This window comes from Lingula anatina, chromosome 4 (assembly GCF_051362555.1).
Source record: "Lingula anatina isolate TDL-2025a chromosome 4, LinAna3.0, whole genome shotgun sequence".
Taxonomy (NCBI): domain Eukaryota; kingdom Metazoa; phylum Brachiopoda; class Lingulata; order Lingulida; family Lingulidae; genus Lingula; species Lingula anatina.
The window spans coordinates 20,102,731-20,114,869 of record NC_141770.1 but is presented as its reverse complement, the minus strand read 5'-3'; the positions used below and the strand labels follow the sequence as shown (position 1 = coordinate 20,114,869).

The window sequence follows — 12,139 nt, the reverse complement described above, 5'->3', positions numbered from 1 at the left end:
TGACTGTGTAGGAACATAATATAAAGACGATTTTAAAAAGTTTTTTTGCTTGGGTCTGTGCTATGGTAGTTTGAAAACTTTTACAGGTACATGAACTGACCATGGCATACAGTCATACAAATAAGGTTGCTTTTTCTCAAGGTCATTTGAAGGGCACTCGGTATCTTGGATTTTTGTATGCTGCCTGATCGTTAGTGACTAAAGAGCCCGTGTCCCTAAACCACAAAGAAAATTATACTGACTAAATGAGAATAAGGCATCCCCAGAAAGAGCCACTAAAACACCAACTGTTAATGTAACGTGAATGTTACGTGATCGCTGCCCTCCCGAAATACAGCACAAGGGTAACTGTAACAGAATTTTTCCACAACTATATTTGCAGGAATACAACAATGAAACAGTAAGGCACAATTAATTTTATTTCACAACAACAAAACTCATTAAGTGAACAAGAATCTTCTTTCCTTCTACATTTACACCACAATTTTACAACTGACAAATCAAGTTCTTTTGTACTTAAACGAACCTACAACTACATATATCACAATTCTAATTTTATTTGTTTTTAACGTGTACGTTGATAAACCTACAAGTGCAAACTATGTTGTTCCCAAACTGCCATCTGTACAACTGATCTTTCAAAAGTGATACTAATTACTAAAACATCTCTAAGAACCTTGAAACTGGTATTTATGTCAAAATGGCAGCATTAAGGCAGCTTAGGATTTAAAACTACAGTTGATAGACTATACCAGTATCTGGCTGTGCGACTTCTTTTGTTATACACAAGTTGAGTGTGGGCTTATCAAACCGCAGTAGCAGTACAAGTCATTGCCAAGATCAGAGTAATCATAAGAAACTGGTGGTCTGGGTTATCTTTTTTTTTTTTTTTTTTTTGGGGGGGGGGGGGGGTAATATGTGCCTGGGATTGTTAAAACTGCCTGAACCTTGCTTACTTAAAAAAAAGAATCACTGCAATAATCAACTTTAAATTCTTCCTAAGACAAGTTAAATATCAAACCTTTTTACAGGCAACAGCAAAACATACTTTAACTTATATATTATTTAAAGGTAAATGTTATTCTTATATCAAAGAAAAATCCATTGCTTTGTTTCCCTTGAGTATTAACTGTTCTACCAAACAACTTGAGCAAAATATTACCATACACATGTTCTGTAAAAGAAAATACAAATTTTGATGTACATAAACTATAGCAGCATGCTACAAAACTATCCCAAAACTGCAAACAGAAATTATATATTAGCATCATTCATTCTGTCTTTTTCTGTATTTATCACAATGCTCCATAACATAATCAATGCAAACAATTTAAAGTTATCAATTAATAATTATATATATGTGAAGAACAAACTAATACTTTTCTGATCAATGCATTATTAATGGTGCCAAGTACAGCCATTCATGTATGATAATTAATCAATCTTTCCAAAAGAGGTAAATTTGTATTTTTATGTCATAGCTTTTTTTATCATTAGAACATTCCTACTGAGTGGAAGCAACAACATTAAAAGGCAGGCTACTCTATAGCTCATTTCTATGCAGTAAAAATACCACAGAAATGCTTCATATAAATATAATTTTGTGATTATAATATATAATTATGTATCTGAAAGTTTGATAATTTTTGTGGATTGAAAAGATGTAGTCATTAGCGTATATTGGCAAGCGCTTTGTCTACCTTGTGCTAGCTACAGGAATGCACACTCAAGAAGCAAGAGCCTTTAACAAATACATCCATCTTCATCAACTACATAATGTTTACAGTCTGTACACCTATATGTCAACTAGTTTACATGGTGAAAGACTTGGTAGCAGAGACCTGGCCCCAGTTTCACAAAAATTCTTAAGATTTCTATGAGAGTGCTAGCTGTTACACTGCATCTGATAGGGTAAGATTTGCCCATGTGACCAAGTAACCTTGGCAATTAAGTTGTGAAACCAGGGCCTGTCTTTGGTAACTGCTGGTTTTGACACCCTCCTGCAAAGATGGAGCATGTCAGCTCTGAGAATGAGGTAGATACTATCTTAGATGAAGCAGGCAAATTGCTGTCTAGCTTTACCATTGGAAAACATTTTGATGACATCTCTTAGTAAGACAGGTTTGGCCATTAAGACAATTTGATATAGATTTGTTCATATGACTATTGACCAGCCTAACCAAAAGTGCATTCAGGACAGCAGATGAAGACACCTGCAGATTAAATATGGCCAACCTACTTGAATGCTTGTTGCGTTATCCCGCGGGAATCTATTCAGTGTGTAGTTGTGAATTAAGCAACAAGCTTTTAAGCTGGTTGTCATATGTGATCTGCGGATCTGTTTGTCTGCTGTTCTGAATGCGGACCAAGGCTTTTTACCCCCTCTTTACCACCATGTTTTTCTTAACATGCTCATCAGAAACAAAGTCAGTTTTAGAAAGATTTCAAGTCCAAATTTGTCGAAAGGGACAATGCTCACACTTTGCAAGAGGGTATAACATAATACTGAGATCAATGTGAAATAAATCACATCATTTTTGTTCAATATCTAAGTTGAAAAGTATAAATTATTATTCTTTTTTCTGTCAGTCCAAATGATTACAGGTTTTTCTTCTTTACCGCGATTTTATATACTTGACTATTCTAGTACAGTATGCATGTTTAAAAATTAACCCAAAGAAACAGATATGTTTCATTTAATGCTTCTTTTTCTCAATGGCCAGAGATAAGAGCTCATGAAGACCGACTTCTTCACCTTTAAATTTCATTACCTGCCTGCTTGTCATGTCTTAACTTAAGTGGCATCTGACTGAACTTTAACAAGTCATTCACGGACTTGTTAACTATGTCATACACCCATCCACAGAAGCACAAAATCCATATAACCAATGTATGCATTTTTGTGCTTGGTGCAGTAAACACAAAACAGAGGTGCATACTGGTATATGAAGTAACTGTTAATCAAGGCCTTTTTCACATCGAGGGGAACACTTTAGCAATAATGTCTGTACCAGTGCTCCTTTAGAGATGGACAACATAATAACCTGATTAATAGATAGTTGCTTAAAGGGATAATAACTCTTCGTTTTGGCCAAAAAATGAATTTTCCTGGAGTAAACAACAATTTTCCCATACTTACCAATGGTTAATGAATCCATTTTTACATTCAAATTTAGTCCCTGGTTTTTTTCTAAAAAGTTTGGTTTTTTGTTAAAATCTCTTAAGAGATTTTAACAGAGTATAGCCATCAATGGAGGTCACATGGTCTAAAGACAAGCTCAGATATCAGAATAATAGCTATAACTGCCATTTTTGTGGTACAACATAATATATTATGTTTCTATGAGTTATGCACAATGTTTTTATTGTGAAATATAGATCTCATACGAAGAGTTATTATCCCTTTAAATGGAACCTCCACTACTGTCACTGTAAATTAATTACTAGCAGGAAATCAACTTGTGGAGAACTTGTGAAAGGTGTAGTATAATAACATGTAAGGGACTGTTCAGAACCACTTGATTAAGTTCACAGATCAAACATGCAGTACACTTGACAATGAATTCCCCGTCTCCCACATGTGCTGTCCCTTCAGGGACTAAGCAATTAAATCTGGGCATTCATTCAAAAAGGTTGCACCATATTTGATCCAGGGACTAGTAAGTTTGCAGATCAATATGTTCTGAACAGGCCCTAAGAACCTCTCAAAGACTGTATCACTAAAGTATGCTGCTCCATGTGAAAACAAGGGCCTTATGTGTACTGTAACTCTGATTTTGTAAGTAACATAAATACATTGATTTTAATTTTTACACACTTCCACTACAGTATGATAAATATAATCTTATCACTTGCTATAATTTTTGTAAATAAATTATATTATGCCACACGTCTGAATGAGATTGGTAAGCTTTAAATCCTCTCTATTATTCTTAGTGACAGAACGTAATTTCAGTAACAAAAAATACTGTCAGCCAAATGATATGATTTTGATGCCACAACCACTATCTTTATTGGTTTTATTGATTTAATACCAAAACAGTTATCCCCAGTGGTTTTATTAAATACCACATTAGCTGAAAATGTACGCTCCAGTATTAATTAATGCAATGTTTTTTTTAACCTAGTGAATGAGTAAAAATTGATGCAAAATTTTCGTTGTATTTTTACTTTTCTTGCCCTGTACTAGTACTGTGACTGCTCATAAATTTCAACCAGTCTTATCCAATATTTTCTTTTTTTCCCCAAAGATTTTTTATTTCGTAATTCAAAAAATGCTTTCTGTATGTACCCAACTGGCTTTCAGAAATTTTGAATCATCTTTTTTACATACTCATATCACTGAAAAAATATTGTTTTGAGGGGGAAAATGAGTCTTTTCAAATTAAGAGAGAAATTATTGTAATAATTTTCAATAGTAAGATTTTGTTCTACTGTTCTTTTTTTTTTCACTTAACTAGACATTATCACAGTGACAGTTTATGTTTCGAATTACTGCATCAAAGTTAATCTGCTGTCGGATATCAGGGGATTAAGTGGTTTACTTTGAAGTGGGGTTGGCTATATTTAGTCGGTGGATCAGTTAGTCCGTGGATCATCTGTTCTGAATGCGACTATAACAGAGCAAAGTACCTGCTAAGCCTGATCGGATATGAAAATACCAGAAATTATTTTCATCAAAAATTTTGAAAAATGCTGGGTTCTCATTCCGAGTGTTGAACCATTGACATTGGCTTACCTACTTCACCATGAGCCATAGGTCATCATTACTATCCTTCTAAACTGGAATGATCAAATACTATCTTTAAAACATGGATTGACTAACTCTTCTACATTTAGTAAAAAGTCCATCTCAGAATGCCCAAAGAAGTGATGTCTCATCACAAAAATGCCTAAAATGGTACCTATGGAATGCAAAGAAAGCAGGAATGTCCAGAAATGACGTCCCAGGGATTTCCTGAAATGGTGTCTGTAGGACGCTGAAAATTATGTCGCTCGAACGTCCTGAAATGGTGTCTCAGGATTGTCCAGAATTGTGTCTCAGGAATGTCCAGTAATTACGTCTCAGGGATGCTCAGAAATAATGTGTCAGAAATGTCCAGAAATGATTGAAGTACTGTTAAATACATATCATGTTTACATCCCCCGTGAAGTTTGTAACTGGTCCAAGTTGTGGTCATCACTAGTTGCTTTAATCATGGTCATGTACTCCTAGCCCACGCAGAAGTTCAGCTGCCTCCTTGTGTGCCTAAGAAACAGAAATAATATCTATTTATTTATCTATTTATTTATGTAACTTAGTGTGTAGTCAGTTGTCTTTGTCCATGATTGCACCTTGTTTGTCGAGGTGAATATCAATTAATCAATCTGAATCTTTACTTTAATCATGCGCAGAATTTCAACAAAAATGTTTTAGTATGACCTAGGGCACAACCTTAAATCAAGATGCTATTTTTCAAAATCTGAATAAAGTATGCCTCAAAATATTATTGTAGAATGAATTTAATTTTGTCTTTAGAAAATCAAACAGACTTACCTTTTCATCATCAACAGTTTTAACTGGAAAACTTTTGACCTTCTTCAGGTGGTAGATGGCCCTGGCATTTTCCTTGAGTCTAACATAGGTCTTCCCTAACATCATTGTATTCATACTGTAGAAACCAGGATCAACTAAATAAAGTTAAACAGATTTATTGTATATACATGCACATATCTAGAGATGTTATGTGACTGTAGCAAAGCACAATTTATTCGGGTTTGGTGTATTTTTAGGTGAAATGGGAGTGCTTTCTCACTGTTAGTATGTCAAATAACACACTTGTACCGTCGCGCAGTATTTACTTTGAACACCTTTTTCATTGATGTTCGAGGTGTTTTGGCATATATCGCTCAGGTGACAGCTTATACTGGTACCAAATATGTTATATCCACAAAATTAAACAGAACACCCCATGCCAGTAATTATCAGCATGCCGCCCGCCCCCCCCCCCCCCCCCCCCCCCCCCCCCCAAGCATGACTCAATTCAATAACAAAGTTGGTGGCAAAATGTTGAAGTGAAAAGAATTTCGGACTTAACCAACTGATACATACTGTAGTCACCGTAAATTATGTACAGTTTAATATATCATGCAAACTACTGGAGTTCTACGAGTTTGCCCTGTGTTAATTTCAGTGCTGGTATTTTGTGTATTATCTTATCTGTATCAATATTCTGTATAATGGGGTCATAAAGTCACAAAAAAATTTACCTGCACTAGTATGTACATCAAATGAACATTACATAATTAAAATCATTTGTATCCTCATTGTGATGCTATGCTGATGTATAATACGTATAAAGTATTCTTTACTTCATTTAATCTTATTTCATCCTCTGTTGTATGTATTTTTCCTTCAATACATTTTACTTAATCACCACGGCAGTGGTGCATTTGATTACAAAATCATAACATTTTGCAATGTCAGGCTCAAGATTTCAAAAGTTTTTTTCTAATTCTCCCCTCCTGTCCCAAAACCTTTACTGTTTCTTCTTTTTTTGCACATCTTTTTATTTAAATTCAGAAATTTACTGCAAAAATAAAGTAATTTTTCTTCAATCAACAGCTTTCTGTTAGACATAAAATTATTGGAGGTTAACTATTTCACAGCTGACGAAATTCTTCTCTGAAAAATAAACTACTTCTTCATGTTTATAATGGTGCAATTTTAAGCAATTACACAACTTCTCATTATAAGTTTGGAAGGGACAGGGCTGAACCTGACACAAGTGGATTGAAATCCCAAGATGAAATTACGGTTCTGCTGATTTTTGTGTGCAGTGAAGTCAGCTCAGTAAGCTCAGCATCTGTGCTATATTTTATGGGCACTTTCATGATGAAGAAATCCAAGAAATGTAGTTACTCAGATCACACATATAATCTTAAGTTTATTTGTGCAGGAAAAAAATGGTAGGGCTTTAAGTTAACTCAATGTGCTCTTGAGAGTCCAACCAACTTGTGATATCATGTCCCAGAAGAGAGGTGATCAAGATCTGTTCAACACATGCACTTACTTCTTTCAGCCTCCAAAAAAAACTTCAAGGCCTAGGACAGAAAAAACGTATCAGTTTTAAGTACTATTACTTGAAGGCCTCAAATAATGATGTTTTCATACACTTAAATTACGTTTTAATTTATCATTACAAAATGATTTCTGAAAAACTGCAAGAAATTACAGCACATAATATTAAGTATAGTAGCAAGGTTGGCTTATTATTATTTTTCATTTGAAATATAATTTAATTTCTTAAATTGCATAAGAATGCAATACACAAAAATTTTAATTAAATCCCACTTCTAGGTACTTTGTTAATACATGGTCACTGAACAAAGGCCCTGACCTACCTCCTCATAAGTAGAAGTGGGCGGAGTGGTAAATATGACTGAAGCAATTTTCTGTTGATACCAAGGTAGGTCAGCAAACAAAAAACACCTGCAAAATGGAGAAAATTTCAGCATAATATATTTGTGTATTTCTTTATTTTTCTTCATTTTTATTTTTGATTCAGACTGCAGTAACTCTCCTCAATTCAAGGTTCTACTCACCAGTAACCTAGGGAGTGGACAGAAGTGGCATCTTTTGGGTTTAATTCTACTGCTTTCTGCAAAGCAGAAAAATCTGATATTATGCCATTTTCAAAAGTCTAATGTTTATTCTCTTAACTAGTTTACAAATAGTATGAAGTTAAGCATTTTTGTTGTTTTTTTACATACCGTACTTGTCATATTAATTCAAGCATTTTTTGTTGTTTTTGTGTGTACTTCTCATATTAGATCAGTGATATCATACTTAACTTTAGGCTCATTCCCAAGAATATTTTTACATAGATCTATCCAACTTTGTAGGGACACTCAATGAATGCAATCAGATTTACAGATTAACATGCCTCCTCTACAGCATACTTGTATAATTACTAGTACCAGCTTTTCTTTAACGTAACTAATGCCAGGAGAAAACCTGTTAATCTGTAAAATTGAGTGCATTCAGTGAGAGTCCCACAGATTTGGATCGATTTAAAAAGGCCGATGTTTTCAATGGGAATTACCTTCCAAACAGCAAAAATCAAACTTATAAAACCCTGTGGCAATGCAGAACCTCTCTAACTACTACGCTATGAGCAGAATACTAATATATCACACCTGATGTAAAAAGTCCTCTAGTAAGAATATAATGTTAGTGTGACCATAGAGATCTCTACTTACTAAAAAGTGCTCTTTCACTTCATATGCATTTGCTATCCTCTGCTTCGTGCCTTCATATTCTCCTGTGTAGTCTAACAATATGGCATACCACTTGAATAAAAAAAATTAATCTATATATATAACTGTGGCACAATCTTTTTTTATGTCTTCAAAACTAGCTGTACATATATTCTACCAATGTAATAAATAACAAAAGCAGTGGGGTATATTTACTGAAAAAACTTTTTTTACTAAAATGGTCAATGCTGAAATCCATATCAATTTTTTTGCATTTGTCATGTACAAAAGTGTTTCCCTGGCCCCCTTTTTTCTGCAGTTCAGCTATAAGAACCTGGCATATATACCATGGGAATACAAGTTAACTGTCTCTGTGTCACATGAAAAAAAAATCAATACTAACAGCTTGCTGGACATTTTTCTTGAATGGAATCTGAAATTCCTATTAATCTACAAGGACTTGCTGTGCAAGCTGCTGACTCATCTCAATTGCTAATATCGATGACAATATTAAAGTCATATCACACTGATAAAACCTACCACAACTGACAACCTACACAAGAATTATATATATTTTTCATTGCCATCTTGTTGAAGGGATTTAAATTTTTAAACTGTTACAATACACATGGGTTGTATTTACAAAATGAGAAACTATTAGTACTTGTTTAAGCAATATGGATGTTTGGTGATATCAATTAGCTTATTTCTGGTGTAAGTTAAACCTAATGGGAATTTTTGGCCATGGTCATATACAAATATTCCTTTCCGTTTCAATTCAAATGAGCAGCTCAAATGGGGAAAATCTAACATCTATATATAGGAAGCATATAAACACTTAAATGAAGAACTAATTCCAGTATTCCAAATTGCTAAAATAATGATAAAACCTGGGGTTACATGTTCTTCATGCATATATTAACTTTTAAAAAGGTAAATCAATTATTTTTGTCCATGGATACAAATGTTGTAAAGACATAAATATAACCTCAAAAGAATAAAAAAATTCATATAACAGTACAAGTTTGATGGCAGGCAGTGACAATTTATTCTTAGTCAAGACAAGATGCACATATGCACATACTAGTGTCCTAGCATCCATAAGTATAACACGGAATATGAAAAACCCACTGGTTTACCTACACAGTGCCTCCTACAGATTATAGTGACTTACACCAGATTATAAAATAATTCCTTTTCATCTTACCTTATGACAGGCAAAATTGTTCGGATTTTTCTCCAGTGCCATTTTGGCATATTTAAAAGCTTCATAGTAATAATCCTTCTTAGCAGGATCCTTCAGTAATTTTCCTTTGTCTGTGGCTGCTCGTGCCAGTCTCCATAAGAGCTCATCATTCGAGCTGTCTTTGTATTGGATTAGGTAGTCGTATAATGCCAGAGTGTCAGATTTATCGAATAACTCATCAGCCTGTTCAATTATCTTCTCTTCAGGGCTTTTGGAGGCAGATGTGGCTGAATCATACAAACGTGGTCTTAAAGACTGTCAGATTTTTTCAGTGTGGAGGAGAAAAACAGATCACAGAGCGGAAATGAAGCACTGACCAATGAGCCAATATTGGAAAGTGCTTCATTGACAATTTTGGCACTTTCTTTTCTCATGTATTATTAGACGATTATTAAGCAAAAATTAAACTTACTTAAATTTTAACAAATCTCCATTCCATAACGTCACTAACATATTATATATTCTATTCATAAACGTTGAGAAAATTATCAGATATAAATGAACCTCTTTTAGAGTTCTCTGTTTCTGATTTTATTTTAAAGTGAAATTCATTACTAGTAGTCTCAACCACTAATACTAAAGCTAATACAAAAATTCAAAAGATTACTAAACATGTTCACAAAGAAAAAGAATCACAATATCAAGAACACTTTTCTTTTGAATACATTCTTAAATGTTTGCTATTACCTTGTGACATTTAATGATTTGACACAATTGAATATTACATCAGTCTTATTATAAATATTTTTATAAAATTGAGAACCCATCTTTCATGAATGTAACTTATAATAAGCTTACCTTCAGGTTCTTTCTCTGATGGCCTCATTCCAAATGTAAACCCTCTCATGCTAACCACAGCCCCAGGTAAAAGCAGCCATCTTGATGCAGATGGCAGAAACTAGGAAAAATATTAAAGATTATATATATCTCACAGATAATATTAAATGAAGATATCTTGTGTAGACATCTGTCATATTACAATAGTCTGAATGTTGATACCGAGAAAGGTAGGTATTCATGAAAACTAGGAATGCCTTGAAAGAGTTGAATGCTTGTATATGTGGTACTGATTCTCAGTAAAATTTACATAATAAAAAATTAACACTTTCCATTCACTTAAAGCAATGTATAAATTTAACATAATTTTTTTACTGCTGTTTAACCCTCCTGGAACACCATTTTTTGCTTAATCATAATCCATTCCCAACATAAGCCATTCTGAATTTTAAAGATGTCACAAATTTGACATCTGCTTAAAAATATAAAGATATCTACATGTATACAGGGTGGGCCAACACAGATAATCCCTCAGGAAAATGTTACAGTTCATCATATGGGATTAAGCAAATTATAATTTTAAAAAGCTGAAAGTGGCACTAGTTGTTGGTTTTTGCAAACAGCCATGAAATGTGTCCCACAACTTCCACAAGATTTTATCCATTTTTATTATACACCCTGCTTTTCATTTAATGCAAAGAGAACTGAGGACAGCTTGCACTATTACTGGGTTAATGTTTTGATGATGTAGGGAACAGCGAAAAAGAAATTAAGAACAAACTTTTAAACTGAAAACTTTTTATAAGTGATTATTCTACCTGGAAAAATCCCAAAAAGCTAGAGACTAGACACAGACATAGAAATTAAGAACAAACTTTTAAACTGAAAACTATTTAAACAGTGATTATTCTGCTTGGAAAAATCCCAAAATGCTGGTGATTAAAAAAAGTACTTGGAAAAATCCTATAACCAAAATTGTTCTTCATGCCCACCTCCTAAAAGTATTGTGTGACAAATCTTAAGCATTTGGGACATAATTTAGAACTTGAAAATCAACTTAAGCAACTTTTGCCCCCCTGTTTAAATTGATTTCTTGAGAAAAATACATCGATCTAAATGAGATAACTTAAAACTTCAACCGGTTTATTCACAGCCAGATACGTTAACCTGTACTCCAAAGTCCCTAGCATTATTTGATAACAAAAAGCAGTGCGTGAACCCTGATAGGCCTTAACTGATAAAAGTGTCAATTCCATTCAACGCAAGGTGTCAGTGTCACCGAAACTTTAATGACGAGATGGTGCATCCAAGTTAACCCATAAAGCCAATTGTTAACCAAACAAGTAGCAATAAGAATTATTGCTTACCTGCTTCGTAAATATTTTTCTAATTTGCTGTCTTGATTGTTGATTACGTCGACAGAATGTCCAAATACTTTGAAGCAGTCGAAGTTTTCGCCGGAACATTTTTCTGTTTATCGTTCAGAGTAAATCTCCAGCAGCACAAGAACTCCGTCAGTCAAGATAAGCCGCTGTCGACTATTTGGACTGAGACCTCTCTTCTGTGGAGACACATAATCTCCTTGTGGCAGTTGCGCATCTAACAATAATGCTCACAGGTATCTAACAACAGGTATCTACATCAAATAGAAATCTTACTGATTAACTTTACCGTAATTTTCTTTCACAACTACGCTCGACGGTCACCTGCCACCTCCTTGATTGGTTAATGAACCGGGTAAAAATAAGATCAAAATCCTTCAGGTGTTTTAAAAGAATGTCATTAAGTCACCATTTACCCATAGAGACTATTTTATTTGTATTTTATCGTTTATTTTCCTCGATTCTGTTTCACAAGCTTGCCTTAGGCCTATTTTAT

At 33.9% G+C, this 12,139-nt stretch overlaps 1 protein-coding gene across 1 annotated transcript; it reads right to left on the bottom strand.

The window, feature by feature from the left end:
- Window positions 1–400: 400 nt before the first annotated feature.
- Window positions 401–11,816, bottom strand: LOC106169737 (regulator of microtubule dynamics protein 1). Its single transcript, XM_013549340.2, has 9 exons — window positions 11,629–11,816; window positions 10,283–10,382; window positions 9,446–9,711; window positions 8,242–8,331; window positions 7,585–7,640; window positions 7,384–7,471; window positions 7,053–7,083; window positions 5,537–5,670; window positions 401–5,248 (listed from the first exon to the last, which is right to left on the bottom strand). Exons 1-9 carry the CDS (start codon window positions 11,725–11,727, stop codon window positions 5,192–5,194), a joined length of 921 nt encoding a protein of 306 aa, XP_013404794.1. The 5' UTR covers window positions 11,728–11,816; the 3' UTR covers window positions 401–5,191.
- Between the last annotated feature and the right edge of the window lie 323 nt (window positions 11,817–12,139).

What these genes read in the sequence shown, in the direction of transcription:
- LOC106169737 (XM_013549340.2), bottom strand. Translation starts at nt 11,727, where the DNA reads ATGTTCCGGCGAAAACTTCGACTGCTTCAAAGTATTTGGACATTCTGT. An exon ending in GAAAAATATTTACGAAGCAG is followed by an intron (nt 10,383 to 11,628) that starts GTAAGCAATAAT and finishes TATTTTTCCTAG; the next exon opens with TTTCTGCCATCTGCATCAAG. An exon ending in AAACTGTTGATGATGAAAAG is followed by an intron (nt 5,249 to 5,536) that starts GTAAGTCTGTTT and finishes TCTGTTTCTTAG; the next exon opens with GCACACAAGGAGGCAGCTGA.